This window comes from Nicrophorus vespilloides, unplaced genomic scaffold (genome assembly GCF_001412225.1).
Source record: "Nicrophorus vespilloides isolate i.1.1-1 unplaced genomic scaffold, Nicve_v1.0, whole genome shotgun sequence".
Classification (NCBI taxonomy): Eukaryota; Metazoa; Arthropoda; class Insecta; order Coleoptera; family Silphidae; genus Nicrophorus; species Nicrophorus vespilloides.
In genome coordinates, this window is record NW_017098740.1 from 29,519 (window position 1) to 46,845 (window position 17,327).

Consider the following 17,327-nt stretch of genomic DNA (forward strand, 5'->3'; position numbering starts at 1 on the left):
CAATATTTTATAGTTTGAATTTAATGACATATAAGAAATGTGGGTAATATTAGTTAGTTTTTTTTGAATATCATAAATATGTTTCATGTTTTGAATAAAATAATTGAATGAATGTAATTACAAAATGCATTGTATAAAATCAATGTCCATAAATCTATTGTTAAAGGAAGGAATGATGTGGAAAACTATTTGGAATTATGTGGAAAAGCGAGGAGGAAATCGGTGGGTGGTCTACAATTTTCGCGGTTAATACGTGCATCGGATCCCGTCCGTAACTCAATCTTAATTCGTCTTTAAGTCGTTTAAGTCTGAATCCGCGCGGCGCGCACGCGATTAAACAAACGAACTTTCGTCCTCCCACCCCCCACGGATGAACTTATGCAAATTAATGCGCTCGCATCGCAAAACATAAGAAAAAACAAAGAAGAGAAAACAAACATATATAATTGGGAATGTCTGTAAAGTCATAAATTATTGCACAAGATCAAGTTTTTTCCAAAAAAGGAAAAATATAATATTTCAATCTGTAAATTATTGTGCGCGATGAAGATCAAACATTGTATAAAATTTGAAAAATGAATAAGGAAACTATAAATAAAGATAATAATGAACAGCGAATATCTGTAACGGCGGCAATTGTTCCTCATTATTCGACAATTGCGGGAGTCTTTTGATTCGCTGCGGCATTTCCCGATGACCCACTTTTCCGGGACGCGAAAGTTAATTTACCAAAAATCTCCACAATTGCGAGCCATTTCCATTCATTATATTTTTCATAAAATTTATCTGTTTCCGTTTTCTATCGGAAAAGGCTTTTCCCGAATTTCAGTGGGGACAGGCCGCGCTGCATTTTGCGAAACGAAACAAACGAAAAGAGTGAACCGAACCAACTGACCCCTCAACCTCCTCATCCTCCTGCATCGCCCACCAGAAAGTAATGGGCGGCATCGGTCGGACCTATCTGGGTCTCTGCCAAAAGGTCGTCTCCCAAACCGAAAACCTCTATACTACATACATCTATATAGTATATATACACAGATATGTATGTATATATATGTGCCATGGACGTTGGTCGGGTCGGGTGCACCCCATTAAATACAAACAACTGCGTTTTTGTTTGCAACCCTTCGACGATGAATTACGCGAAAAACAAATAGGGAAAGTGCATGAATTACGGATTAGGTTAGGTTGTGTTTTCGTTCGGATTTTGGGTGATGGGTGACGGTAGGGTTTTGGATGGGTTTATTTGGGGTGGTGGAAGGCGCAAACAATTAGTGTTCAAAGTAATTGAGGCAAGATTCGCGGGCGGCCGAGACACGTAAACTAAGTTGCAGTTGGCGAAGCCGCTGAAGCTGAATATTATTCCATTACAGCGCTGCCGCCGCCAACGCCGCCACCGCCGCCGCCTCGTTTGAAATCCGGTGTTGTTTACCGACCAACCTCCTCAGCCCCGTCTCCACGCTACCACCTCGTGCGCGCCTCCTCCCCCTATGAATGCAGTTGATCGCCGCCGCCAGCTGCGATGCATGCGGCCCACATGTGTCAAACGCAGATTTCCACTTCGCCAACAACCCTCGCTCATTTGTTTGTTTTTACCGCTCCTCGCGCGCATTATTTGATTTTTATTTCCGGCGATGAATATTTCATTTCCGGTTTTATTTATAGCGTGAGCGCGCGCGCGCGCCCTCTCACCCCACCAGCCGTGCATTAATAAAATAACACACATATTTCGCACGATTCCTTCCGGGATCTCGAACCGCCGCCTCCTTCCTTTTCCTCTTCTTTCTTCTTCTTCTTCTTGATCTAGAGGGTCGTGTAAATAATGTAAAGGGCGAGGGGGTCGATTTATTGATGGGAATTCGTTTGGATGAGGAACACACCAGAACGAACAAGAAGAAAAAAAAACAAAATAGATAAAATAAATAAAATAAAAGATGGACAGAGAGAGAAAAAGAGATGTACATACACGGAAATAGAAAGAGAGAGATTGTATCCACAGAAACCGCAAGACAAATAGGCGCCCAACCGGAAACAATCTCACGGGAAATTCCAATATTTAGAGCGGTGTTTGTTCCTCGCTCTCAGATTTTTTCTATATTTACTTATTCATTCGCAATGGGGAAAATGTCCAAAAAAGTTAAACCGGATTAGATTTAAACAAAACATCCACTGATTCAATTCTATATCGACACAATAAGTTCAGACAAGTAATTTTTGTTTACTGAGATTTATTCATAATCATTTCTTTTAAAATGTATATTAATTTGTGAATTATTAATATTTAATTTGTTACGATAATATAGAGATTGAAATTGTAATAAAAAATACTTGGAGAATCTGTAAAAATGTAATGAATATATTCATAAATTTCTGTCAGCTGTATCAAACGATTTCTGTTTTCTTTATACTCTGACTTATTAATATATGAATATTTATACTATGATTATTAAGTAATTCAAATTGCTACATATTTAGTTTTTTTTATTACAATTATGCAACTTTTTTTATAATATATTTATTTCTCTTCTGTTGCACCTTCTTTGATGGTAATTGGTGTAACAAATGACTCATAAATAATTTAGTATAATTAAAATTTACAATGTTACAAAAATATTGCGATAGAAGTTGTAATGCAAATAACTTAGAGAATTTATAAAAAAAAATGAATATGCATAAATGTTTGTCAGATGTATTACTTTATACTATGACTTATTAATGCTATGATTACTGAATTATTCAAATTGAAATATATGTATTACTGAATAATTCTGTTTTATTATTTATTTAGAATTTCCTTTTTTTAATATTTTTATTTCTCTTCTATTGCACTTCTTTTGGTGGTCATTGCTAAACCATTTATTTACTAGTATATAATTAAGATTAACAAATTAACATTAGTGGTTATGATGAATAATGTGTTTGGAAACGGAGACGTGTTTGTCTTATGGTCTCGAACGAACCTTTTTTTTTCAGATTAGAGGTTTCAAAATTTTAATCTTATAGAATTTGTATACAATGGAACGGAATTTGTAGTTTTGTGTGAGAACCGAGGCCCTCGGGATTCTAGGTTTCAAATTATAAAACTTATAGATTTATTTGAAAATGTTCACGTCGAAACTGTATTTTTATTTGAGAACCGTATTAAAGTTCTAAATTTATGTGAAAATTTTCATTCCGCGAATCGGAAATTGTATTAATGTTCGAGAACAGAGGCGTTCGAGATTCGATTGTCTTCAGTATTATATGTGAAAATGTGTATGCCGTGCAACAAACATAGTAACAAGTAACAAGTTCGTTTGTTCGTTTACTGACGCGTTTAAGATTTATGTAAACATGTTCTAGTTACGTAACACAGATTTTATTTTTGTTCGGAAACTGAGACAGGGAACTTTTTTTCTAAAAAACAATTCATATTTGAAGTTTGTAATAATAGTTAAAAAAATGTAATTAGTAAAATTAATTATAATTTTGAGAAATGTTAAATTACAATTTGTAAATTGAATTTAAGTAAATATTGTATCGAGTAAAGAAGAAATGAAAAAAAGAAGCTGCGGAAACGCGGAGAAAGTTAAATTAAAGTTATCGTTTTTAATACGGAATTAGCGGGGTCGAAGATCGTGGGCCGGCCCGTTGCGCAATTTTAAAACCGTCGTAAAGTGGACTTAATGAGATTTTTCATTGCTGTCTAAGAAAATAGAAGAACAAGAAAATGTATTGCTTTTCGCATGAAAATTGCGAGGGTGTAAATAAAAAAGGAAAAGGTCCTGACTCTGCGTTCTGTTTTATTTAGTTTGTTTTTTATCGTTCTTCTTTTGCTTTTTTGCAGATAGTAAGATGCACAATGCCAATGGGAAGTTGGTGGGACGCGGGGAGGCTCTCAACGGGAGCAACATCATCTTCCTGCGAGGCGCAAAGACCTCCGACAGCGGACACATTCTGCTCAGAGCAGATGGTGGGTCTTCCAAAACTGCTGGCACGGCCACGAACCGTCTGGCAGTGTTGGAAGATGCGGGGGAGGCAGGAGGAGGCGGCAAGCTGGGGCAAATTTTCATACAGCAAGGTGGTGATCTTGCCGAAGGTGTTTTTCTGCAATCGGTGAAGAGATTCGGCGGAGCCGGTGGCGCTCCCATCCTCCTGCTCAGCGGCAACGATAACGGTAACATCTTCATACAAACCACCACCGCTGCAGCAACGGAAGAGGCGGCGAAACCTGCTGTTGAAACCGGAGGATATCGCGAAGACAACATCCTGGTGCAGGCGCTGGAAGGGCTGCAGGACAGCAAGGATCCTGTTCCAGCCGTCACCGCGAGGACGGTCAGCACTCCCTTGGGATCGGGTAAGCAATCAATCAATTAAACAAATGCAAGCGCACGTAAATCCTTGTATAAGCAAAAAATTGTCGCAGTCTAAAGCTGAATCTATAAAAGGGATTTCAGTCAGCGTAATGTACTTTTCTCGCTGCATAATCTATCTATTGAATCGGAGGCGGCTGGTGGCATTCAGACTACGACATTGATACCCATTCGCAGTCGTTATAGCCGAACCTACCCCCACCCTTATCCACCTCCACCATCAATTCCCTTTATTGCATCCGCGTCACAATCTCCTGGCGCACTAAGAAGAAAATGTTCTTTTTCATCTGACGCCATCTACTAGAAAAATACATAACTAAATTTTGACACGTAATTATTTTATTATATTTAGATATTACATTAACATCATAATTGATGGACAAGTGGTTTCAAACTGGCAGCTCGCGGGCTGCATCTGGTCCTGGAGCTATTTAACGCGGCCCATACATTTCAATTGCTTATAGTTTTGGAGACATAGTTATATGGTCTGAACTTATGTGCGCGTCTGATATTGCAGATGTAAAAGATGAATAGGTTGGGATTTTGTCTTAAAATCCGGTCTTTCGCCTGCTTTCACCCGACTTTTAGATCGTGTATTTAATTTGAGTTTTGGACTATACTATAGAAAATAACTATTTTTGACATATTTGAAATATTATCAAATATGTATTCAATAAGTTTTTACACATTGTATTTTTATCATATTTTATTTATATTTGAATAATTAAGAGATTTTTAAGGGAATTTATTTATAAATCCCTACCATACTCAAAACATTCCTAAACAATAAAATACTACATTCTATTTGTTTTTGTTTTTGCAAATTAACGTTTTATAACATCAATACTTGCAATAAATTAACTATTCAGATCTTTAACAATAAACATTATCAGTCGTTATCAATTCCTTTACAAGTAATGCAAAATAATTCCTTCTCCTAACGAGAGAAAAATACAATTAAAAGTTGAAAAAACAAGGAAATTTTCAAAATGTACAAATGATATAATTGTTTTTTACAATGCGAAGATCATATAATAGTCTATAAAAATTTTCGAATTTTTACTCGTATTGTGAATCAATTTTCCTCATATGAACCAATGTAATATACGATAATGTGTTCCATTTAGTGCGTCATTTTTCTTACAATTTATTTTACTTGTTAAGCGATGTTCCACTGTATTTGATTACATGCGAATCTAACAATTTCTTTCCATATAAAATGAATTTATCTACATCTAAACTACCTCTTTATTCTTTGAATGATATATTTTAGATAACTTTTGTGAGACAACTTATTAAACTTATTATTTGCATCATCTCTCTAGATCAACTTTTCCTAATTTTAATACCACAACCTTATTTAAAACCTGTACCTTTCTTGGTATTCTGATTTTACGAACATTCACACAGACAAATTTGGGTTCATATAAAAATATAAGATTTTTCAGAAGTATACTTAATCAAGGCTTTTGTCTACCCGATTCTGGTAACATGACTAAGGTTTTGTTTATATCTGATTTTTAACAACATTATTATAATTGTTGATTTGGAGATATTTAGTTGCACAGTAATCTTAGGAAGGTTGAATTTGTTTGATTACAACATGATTATTTTTGTAAACCCGGCTATATTTTACTTTCTTAAATTTGAACATCTTGCTTATTTTGTATGAGAAAAACGTTAATTATTTATTTGGTAATTATTTCATTCCAGCTTTTCATACTACAGTACACCAGTGAAGAGCTCATTTTTTCCGTAAAAATTTACTTAACATGGAATAATTGTTTTTACAAATTGATATATTATACATTTTGCATGAAAACTTATATACTTCTATTTTTTGCTCGAAACTTGAACAATTTATATTTTTTTTTGGAATATCGTCAGTAATTGGTATGGATTATTTTGAAAGGCCTAATTTGCGAGATTGCAATTCGCCCTCTCCGTTTCGATCAATCTTTATTTATTACACGGGATCCGAGGGCGCGGTGGAAAAACGCGAACCAGATTAAATCTCTGGCCACCCCACACACACCGAAAATATAACTCCAAATATATATAATAATAAAATTGTGAGCTTTCTCTCTCTCTCTCCCTTTTTCTTCCTTCCTTACACACTTCAACCATTTTTTTATCACGTATTTTTCGTGCGAAAGGGGGCGCTGCATGTTAATAATAATAAAGTAAAGCGCGAGTATTCATGTTTCTGCACAGTTATATCACACATATAAAAAAGCTGAAACAACGTAGAAGAATAAAGAAAAAAAATGTTTTCTCGCTCCTCCATTTTTCCTTCCAATTTTATTTTACTTTTTTTTTTCGTTATGCAACTTCAATTACGCGATAACAGTGCGCTCGGAATTCGGTCGAGTCGATTCGATGTAATAACAGGGGTAGAGTGAGAGAGAGAGGGAGACTATTGGCAATTGATCTGACGCAAATGCTAATTGAAATGTTGGCCGTGAAAAAATAAATGTCAGCGCTCTGACATTCGGCGAAGCGAAAAACAAAGGAAGACAGGTAAAAACAGACGAGGTATAAGAATAACAAAGAGGCGACGGCGCTAATTTTCACCGAAGAAACCGCGAAAAAACTTCATCAACGTGGTTGTACTATAAAAAATGTATATATAAGAAGTATGCGCGTTCATTTATTTATTTACTTATTTATTTTTCGCTCCGTTTTTCTCGAGGTGGAGAGAACTTTAAAGTTTAATTTAATTAAATTTCAGTGCTGCGGGGGTGGGCTAGAGGTGGATAGGATAAAGGATAGGAGAGGGTTGGAGGGATGAAGAGGAGGAGAAAAAAAACTGAACGGGAGCCGATCTTTTTCTTGCCCCCGCTTGCTTTTTATTTGGTTGTTGTTTGTTCCTCCTCGTCTCTTCGTTTCCTCTCTTTATGTACGTGTGCAATATTTATCTAATTAAGCTCGGAACTGGAAAGCGCTTTTAATTAAAAAGGAGAGTTGCAAGAGAGAAAAAATATACTAAGATGAAATAAATTTAGTCGGACTGAAATATCGACATATAAAGAAATATATAATACATATATGAGAAATGTATTTCTCTAAATAATTTATTCAATTCTGAATACAAATTGTAATAAATTTCTCAAAATATTAGAAAATACTTGAGCTATTTGGTCTAAATAATAAAAAAAAAACTTAAAAAGAAATTTTCTTAACATTTATTTTAAGTTCAGTTCTTTAAATTTCTTTAAGAATAAATAAAAGTAATTACAGATTCAATTTGAATTACGCCATCTATTGTTAAAATTTTAAAACATATTGCATTCATATTATTGCTAGTATATTAATATTATAAAATAAGATATAATAACAGAATATATAACATAATATTAATATTGAGTTGCCATAATTGGACCATCTGAACATTTATTTTCAGAAATTGCGAATATTTAGGAAAACAATACAATCAAAGTAAATAGCTTCTTAGAATGGACCCTAAACTTAATGTTCTGAAGTAAAATTTAAACAAAAGTAGTTTTTAATCTTTATATTCACTATATGACACATAAAATACAAAATAATGCACTGGTTGTTTTGCTTATTTAAAAGAGTCAATGAAGAGAAATACTTTTTTTTTCAGAATTTCGTGATTTGTTTTCTTACTCTGATATAGATTTATAGCACTTAATTATATAACTGAATGCTTTGTTTTACGTCCAATTTAAGTATCTTGACCACAAACAAGGCAACAGACATATTCATAAACTTGAAATAGTTTCTATCTGTTTAGTCACCTCCTCACATTTGGAAACTCTTCTGGAATTTAATTTATAAATATAAATTTGTTTAAAGCTTGTAAGTTTATATGATAAAAAGGTAACTATTTAAAATTATGAAAAATATGATATTAATGCAAAATTTGTAGTAATATTTGATAATTTCTACAAAAAAAATATATATTAATTCTCAATTTGTAAATATTTTCATAATTGAATTGAGATAATATGTATTTAATATTTGGTAATAATTTAATTTATTGTAAAAAAAGCCTCAAAGTAACCAAATTTATTCTTAATTTGAGACATTTTTAGGTCGTATTTGATTAAATTTTCTGAATTAAAATAATATTAATTGTTATCTATCATAACCCTTGACGCTGCATTTATATTAGGACTAAACCGGGAATTTTGAACTGAAATTTCATTATTTTTCACTTGTATTACTGATTCAAAAATGGTTCATACAGATTTTTTGATAGAATTAGCCCACACTTTGTACATAAATAATACAGGAAAATTGGTGCTAGTATTAATTGTTTTGTATAAAATAAATAACGAAATCAGGATATCAATATATTCGGAGCATGTCGTCGAAAGAAAAATGATGTAAATTGAAAATTTAGTTACGCCATCTATCGAGCACGCAACGGACGCGATACCGAAAAACCAAGTTGCAGCGTGCTAATGAAAACGTTAACGTGTCTATTGCGTTTATTCACAGTCCGTCGATGCAGAAATTGTAGAACTAATTTTATTTTATTGCGAAATACGTAATTGTAATGTTCCGAAATCGACGCAGCGATAAAATTCGATTTCGATTCGGGGGGACGCGCGCGTTACGTGCACACTCTCTACTTTTTTTATATTATTATTATTGCACGGTCGGCGCGCTGTGAACGCGTCTATCTGCATGTCTATCTATCTTGCAATTTATTTAATCGAAAAATTCGCCGATCGCTGCCAAAAACAATAATAAATGGACCCGTTATTTGGTGGGAGGCGTCTGAGGCTCACAGTCTGCAAGTGCGAGTGCACGAGGTGATCGTGGGGGAGGATTATTAAAACGGCCCACTTATTCTCTATTTTACTGCACATCCCCCGGGCACTTTCCTCTCCTGAAGAGGTAAAGAAGAGTTTGAACAAAAAAATGGTTTGCAGCAGCAACAAGGATGAAGGAGAAGTGAGAGAGAGAGAGAAAGAAAGAGAGTGGAGAGCGGCGCACGTTTATTGCGAGCGGAATCTTTCTATCAAATCCGGCCCATTGATCACAGGTGGATTTCACTCGGTGCATTTTTATTATATAAAGGAAAAAGAGGGGGATTTATATTCTTTCTCTCTGTCTCCTTATCTTTTTCACTCGACTATCGGATTTGGCGTACCACCTTCTTCCTTTTTACATCTTTCGTTGCTGCTTCTCCTCTTTCATCGGGGAAATCGAAATCGAAAACGCGCGGCAGATAAAAATTCAAATTTTTGGCAACGTCGTAATGTCTTCGATCTCTTCATTTATTTATTTAGGATTGATGAAAATCCCCGATTTTTATTTTACGGTAATGTACCGTAACGTAAAAGTTTATGTTGGAGGAAATTCATAAATCATATAAATTAATAAGAAAATCAATAGATTTAGGATAGTTTTTGTATTAAATCTATCATAAATCGAAAGAAAATGTGTTATAAATTTAGATACAGCGATCTGTTCTAATTGAAACACTATAGAATTTGAGGTATTTGTAGAAATTAAGATGTTGGTTATCAATATCAAAATCATAGAAATTCTTATGAAAATTTGGTTATAAATTAATGATTTAATTACGCCATCTATAGATCATTCTGGAACTTTCTACTTTAAAAAGTCAAATCGTAGTTATTTTAATGGTAGAAAATTTGAAAAATATTTAGAGAATCAAATTATGATAAAATATACTGAAAACTAGTATTAAATCATTTATAAAATTGTACAAATATTGAAAAAATTAAACTATTTAATTGTTAAAAAAAGAAAACTTTGTACATTAAAAAAAATAAATTATACTGATGAAGATGATCAAATTATTATATATTTAATTTATATAAACAATACTTGAATGTATGATACAAGTATTCAAAGTATCATAATTTAAAAAAAGTTTTTGTTTTTGCTTCTTGTTGTAACTTTTCATCTTTCATCGGGGAAATCGAAACTGAGCGGTAGATAAATATTCAAATTTCGGCAATGTCATAATGTCTTCGCTTTCGTGATTTATTTATTTAGGACGGATGAGATCTGCGGTTTTTATTTTTCGTGAATTTAATAAAGTGCAAAAGATGGGGTTGGTTGGTTGGTGGAGGTGTTAGGGAAGACAATGAATGCATTAGAATCTGTGTGTTGATGTTGATATGAAAAAATAAAAAGCTAGAGAATTTTCGCGTGTATAAATCATTCTGGCTGCTCGCTTTAGTCTTCTTCTTCTTCTTCGGGTGGCGCCTTTCGCCAAGGGAAATCATAAAGAAATACACATGCATATGAGGGAGGGCGCGCGAAATCAAGTGTGCGCTACGAGGTAAAATCTGATAGGGTTTCGATGGAGAAGTGGGCAAAATGAAGAGAGGGAGAGAGAAAAAAATGAAAATCGTTGGGTAAGTGCAATGTTAAAGAGGGGCGGATTCGGGCAGGCTTTCGACTGCTAAAAATAAAAAGTTATCGGGACTGGCCAACAACAATAACAACGAAAAAGAAAAGGTAAAAAAAGTATGGGTAGGGGAATAAAAATGGAAGAGAAATGGGCAAAAATTACGGAGCCCTTTTCACGTGCCTCTCTTATCGACGACCGGAGAGAAAGATAAGTCGACCGGAATTACCATAAGCAGCAGCAGCAGCAACAGCACAACTCGCTCGTCGTCGCATGCACTGGAAAAACGCACACACGGAAGGGAAAATCAACCTCTCATTCCTAGTCCGACCAAAAAAAAAGCAAGAAGTATATATATAAAAGAGGGTGAAAATATCGAACCGTTCAATTATTGTCATGAAATTGTTGAGAATTAGATTTAGGTGACATTAACTGAAAAATTACAATAATAGGATTATAAAATCGTATAAATAACCAATAAAATAAAATTAGCTATAAATAAATAAATTTAATCACGCCATCTACGATTATATTGGAACTTTCTATTTTAAAAATTAAGCCATTTACATTAATTTCAACGTTATGTACTTTGAAGTAATTAGTTTCGTGCTATTCAAAACCGTGTTATTCAAGCAATTCCAGACTCCTAAATCAAGTAGCGTGTTATTTGAAGGTTATCTGCACCTTACAGAATTTTGGGTAATTTTAAATTAGCTATAGATCGAAATATTAATTACGCCATCTATTGATTGAGTTGGAACTATATATAGGAAATATAATTTTAAATATATTATGCCAAATTTGCTTTAATAAGACACAAATAAGTAACAAGACACAATAAGAATAAAAGAAATAATAGGAATAGTTTTATTTTAACGAATATTTTTGTTATATTTTCCCTCGATATTTCATAATGTTGATCAAATGTTGAATGAGGATTAAATGTCTTTACATTAAACAAAAAAAAAATGATTGGTCTTAACCACTTAAGTGGTGATGTCGTATATATTCGTCATAGTCTATTGTATTGCGTAGGGCTTGTGACGAATATATTCGCATCATGAATAATAAAATACGCTAGCAACAAAAATACGTAGCCACTTCATACAATGCATTAAACCGCTTAACTCCGTAAAGGGCCAGAAATTCCTAAATTTCTAGACCCAACACTAGACAACTGAATCAGACAACTTTGTCAACTGAATCAACATCGGATGGTATGGCCTATCAAGATTCATCCTTTGACATAGTAACTAATTAAAGGATCTTCCTGGACATTTCCTAGAAAATTATAAAAACTCACTAGGCTTGTTCAAAAGGTGGTACAATGTGCACCAATCAAAGAGGTAAGGGGTAAATAGAATCATTCTTTTGTTATAAATAAGATATGAACGCAATTATAAATTATTTTTAAATGATAATAATCGAAGTATGTATCAAGTCAAAAAAAACTGTAATGATTTTACGAGCAAGTTTAAAATATGTAAAATAAATAAAATAAAAATAATAAAAATAATTAAATAGATAATAATTTATACATTTATTCAATAATTTATTACAAATATATATTTTATATATTACTAAAATAAATATATAAAAATATGTTTCAAGCATAAAAAGGAAATGAATATTTATAAATAATCTTTAAAATATTCTAAAAATACATTTTTATGAGTTTGTACAACGATATCAATGAAATAAATAATTGTAAAAATAAGGAATTGAGTCAAAATAATCCGAAATCGATATTAAAATTAATTAAGTGTGCACTATAAAACAAAGGTTAAAAGAAATAATTAATTAAAAATGTTTTATGCGTAAAACATACAATTATTTTTTAGTAATGAATTAGCATTTTTGTCATTTCCCACTATATAATTATTTAAATGAATGTATCTATCATTCAAAAAGAAGGTTGGGGTAAATTCAAGATTAATCATAATGATTAAAGCAAATGCACATGAAAAAGTATTAAGCAGAGAAATATGAAATTAATAATCCAAATAATTATTTAAAAATATTATTATTTGAATAATTTAGTTAGGTATAACTATTAGATTAGGAATGTAAAATGTATACAACATAAATGAAGCAATTTAAAGCTTAATTTATTTTATCGACCTTACACAGTTTATACATTAAAAATGTTTATAATTACAATTAATTAAGTAATTAAAAATGTTTAATATTAATTTAATATTTGACATATTTTTTGTATAAAATTCCAGTTTATTCGACATATGGAGTAACTAATTCTCTTACTTTCTGCTCCCTTCAGAGTATCACGTTCTTCTCATCTCTTCCGGACTTAATGAACTTTACATCATTGAAAATTGCATAAATTGTTGAAATTCATTTTTTTAAATACATATTTATAACAGAATCTGTTTTTTTTTTGTTAAATTAAAAGCAATTAAAAGAAAACTTTTAATTTTAATAAAGCTTTTTTTTTATTCACATTACAATAAATCAAATGCAAATTTTAGTGTGTACATTGCATATAGTTAATTAAGCTATTGAAAATGTTAAATATTGAATTAATATTTCTTATTGCAGTTTTGTCATTTTCGAGGTATTATTTTCTTATACAAAAATCAAGCGTAAATTCTAGATTTGAAATCCGGAATGGATGCAAAATACTAAATGAAGAAGTTTTTTTTCAAATGATTTATTTCGAGCGACTAATGACTGAATGGTTACGTCACTCTATCCATGGTCTCGTGGACGACGGTTCGAATCCATGCCCTTTGTGAGCTCCCTCGGTACTTTCAGCTATAGTGCTATCGTTCATCATAAATGGACAGTCAAATGAATGAGGTTCAGCATATGGACTTCCTGCCAAGTCGATGGACCACGATAGTGTTAAGGATAGCAGCAGATGGAATCGCAGTGGAACCTACAAGTCGATAGCCAACCAACAAATTAAAGAAAAAAATAATTATTTGTTTACATATTAGTGGCATTAATATTGATTGACGACTTAAATATTTCTATTTTTTTTTTAATATTATTAATTAATAAAGAAAACCTAATGAATTGAAAATATTTTATATTAGTAAAGCTTAATTTAATTCAGTAAAGCATTTTTTTGAAAGTGTATCGAATATGGACAAAATTAGGTGTATATTTGAGTTTAGGGCGACTAATAGCCGAATGTTTAAGTTGCCCTACCCACGATCGAACCGGCGACGGTTCGAATCCTGGTCAAGCCAGGCCCTTTGTGAGCCCCCTCGGTGCTAGCAGCAATAAGGTCATCGTTCATCACAGATGGACAGTGACATCGTCATAATGGTAATTATCCACCGGGATTGATGAACAGATTGTGAATAAAATTACACGACATAAAAAAATATTTTAGTTTATTTCTTCATTTTATATTTATTGAGAATGTTGGATATAAAATGAATTAAGCAATTAGAAAAGTTTAAGTTAATACTCGATAATGATTTTAGTTTGGTGTAGAGATGGCGGTGCCGTTCGAAATAAATTGGCAGATATTTATAGGGTTTTTAAGGACGCGAATGCTAGAATTAAGGGTTAATGGGTAGCGCTCCATCCGTTCGAGCAGTAATTCTCGATTGATTCGGAATTCCCCGACAAAGAGAATCCATGAAATGAAAGAGACAATTGAAACACGGCGAACGAGCGCGATTGATGGGACGGATGCATGAAATTTAACAAGAACCAAACTAATAACATTATAATTACAGTTATTAATGCTGTAGCAAGATTAATAAATTCAAACCGTTCGAATTGCTTTCCACGATTCTTACTTCATTAACTTTTATTGTTGTTGCTCCACCGAACTTTCCGGCGAAAAACCAGATCCCAGGAGGAAAACCACCTTGATTGGTCGGTAAATATAAATGTGTACGTCTTTAATGTACACGTATACTACTAATATAGAAGAGGGAAAACGGAAATAATTACCGTGTGGCAAGTAATTAAACTTTAGTTTTCGTTATCGTTAAGTTCCGAACGGCGATGATGGGGGAGAAATTGTTGTATTTTCTTTTTTCTTCTCTCTCTCTTCTATTTCTGATGATGATTCCCGCCTGGCGCAAGCGAGGTAATGTACTATATTTCACGCTTTCCCAACTTCCTCCACCCTCAAAAAAAGTTTTTCTATCTCTTTCACCATTTCCGTGTATACATATATATGAATATCAGCGATCGTTTTTCCTTTTTCTTCATTCCTTTCTCTCTCTTTCTCGTCCCTTCCTCCGCTATGGAAAACGAAACACATCGCCTGGTACGAGTTGTCACTCGATTATCCGGCCTTTTTCTCGCCCACAATATTAGTTATATATCTTTATCTCGTTCTCGCTAATTCGTAGCACACGCGACCTCCATTTTCTCCCTCTTTCTCTTTCATTTACACACACATACACATAGAAATTCTTGGAAAATGAGAGAAAGAGACGGAGAAATTCAACAATTTTTCCACGTCCGTCGCCCCCTACGATATCACCGTGCCTGGTTACGACAGCGACAGGCGAAAAACGGATGTTCGGGATTCTCTCCTTTTATTGCTCATTTATTAATAGCAACAACAACAACAAAAGTTAACGGGACTAAAAAAAATACAAAAAAAAACAAGTATTACATGATCGGCGAGTTCCACTTTTCTTTATGCACAACGGCTGCCTGGGATCCCATGACGAAGAAACATCCGAGGAAAACTCTTGAAAAAATAAATAAAAATACACGAAGAAAAACTATGGGAAAAAACGCAAAGAGCAACACAGCGGTGCGCGCGTGATCCCTCTGGCGACATAATTAATAATAAAATTGAAGAGGCGGGGGAGAGGTAAAGGAGAAGACGAGGAGAAAACTTTTCGCATTTATAAATCATTTAATTTCCGACTTAATTCCTCGTTAGAGATTTATGGTGGTCTCTGTGTGTGTATGTATGTGTTCGAGCAAGGGGGAAAACTGGAGCTTCTTTATTTTTTTTGTCTTCTTTCCATCCTTTGGGAAAAATAAACGATCCGCACGCGGACGGAATCGACGTGACCATAAAAAACTGTTAATTTTCCGCAGAGCATTTATAAAAGAAACGATAATAAAACAAAAATTAAGAACTTTCCTGTAATAAAACGTGCAGAGGTACGAAAGTGTACCGCACAGTATGGTTAATTGATCGAAGTAGGTTTGGTTCTTTAATGTTTGATAGATGGAAAACTTGGAAATGTTTATTTATTTTATTTATTTTAAATGTAATAAGTTAAGATGTGATTGCAGCGTTGAAGTTATAATTAAAGAAATTGAAGACAGTAAAATAATGAGAAATTACTAAATAATTAGAACTTCCATTATAATTTACAAAATACGCAACAAATCGTGAATTTTCTTTAATTAAACTGATAACGGTATGAAAATGTATCGCACTGGATGTTTAATTGAATGAAGTAGGGTTGGTTCTTTAATGTTTCATAGATGGCGTTGCTGGTTTTGTACTAGAAAACATTAATATTTTTCCTAAAATTGTTTTATAAGTGTAATAAGTTAAGTTTTGTGTCTAGCATTTATATATACAAATTATAATAATTGAATAGATTAAATTAATGAGTAATCTACAAAATATGTAATAAATAATACATTTTCTCTATTAAAACTGCAAAGGTGTACCACACTTAGATGATACATTGAACCAAGTAGGATTGGTTCTTTAATATTCGATAGATGGCGTAGCAGTTTTTATGATAGAAAACGTTAATTACTTTTTCCGAAAATTATTTTATAAGTGTAATAAGTGCAGTTTGGATTCTAGCATTGATATAAGCAAATTATAATAATTTATATATTAATATAATGATAAATTCCTAAATAAGACAAACTTTAGTTAAAACTTGGAATAATAAGAATAATAAGATTATTCTCTAATAAAACTGACAAAGGTATGAAAGTGTACTGTACAGGATGATTAAATGCACAAAATATGTGTAGTTTTCTTGTTTCAGCGCAACAGTTGTTATGAAAGGTGGCACAATGTACACCATGAAGTTGTCGAAGAAGCTTAGCTTGGAAGAGTTAAGCATGGAAAAGGAGTCTTAAGTTACCATAGTTCTAAGTATATAGTGTAAGCGATATGTGAGATGTAGTAAAAAAAACATCTTGAAACCGCCAAAAACGATTTCTTCCTTCACCCGTGCACTTTGGTCCTTCGTATAAAACATTTCTATTATTTGACACATGGCATTGTATTTTGTAAAATGTTCAAAGTTTTTTTTAACACTGAATCTCAGACACTTCTTGTATACTTACAATTAAACATAAATAATAGTCAACAAATTCTATTTTTCATATAATTTCAATAAATACTGCACAAATATGTGAAAGTTTTACAAAAAAAAAATGAAGACGATCAAATTGACCGTAGTAGGTTTAGTGTTAAAAACCTTATTTAAATCTAACAAATAATCATACATAGTTTTATGTTATAATAAGATCAAAGTAAAAAAAAATTGAAAGTAGTTGTAAAAAATAAGCATTGACACACGATTGTTTTCAAGTTATGTTAGTTTTTTTTAATATTATGACTAAAATATAAAAAAATATTTTAGTGGAATTACATGAATAATTTGGTTTGTCTACTAACAAGATAAATACTACAA

General features: G+C 32.6%; 1 protein-coding gene across 1 annotated transcript in view; it reads left to right on the forward strand.

Moving 5' to 3' along the window:
* The window catches only part of LOC108563105, a 31,933-nt gene extending 15,031 nt beyond the window's left edge, over positions 1-16,902 (forward strand). Inside the window, exons 2-3 of the mRNA XM_017921684.1 lie at positions 3,827-4,336; positions 16,674-16,902. Coding sequence (XP_017777173.1) covers positions 3,827-4,336; positions 16,674-16,690 — 527 coding nt within the window. The 3' untranslated portion in view covers positions 16,691-16,902. The remainder of the gene's footprint in view (positions 1-3,826; positions 4,337-16,673) is intronic.
* Positions 16,903-17,327: the final 425 nt, after the last annotated feature.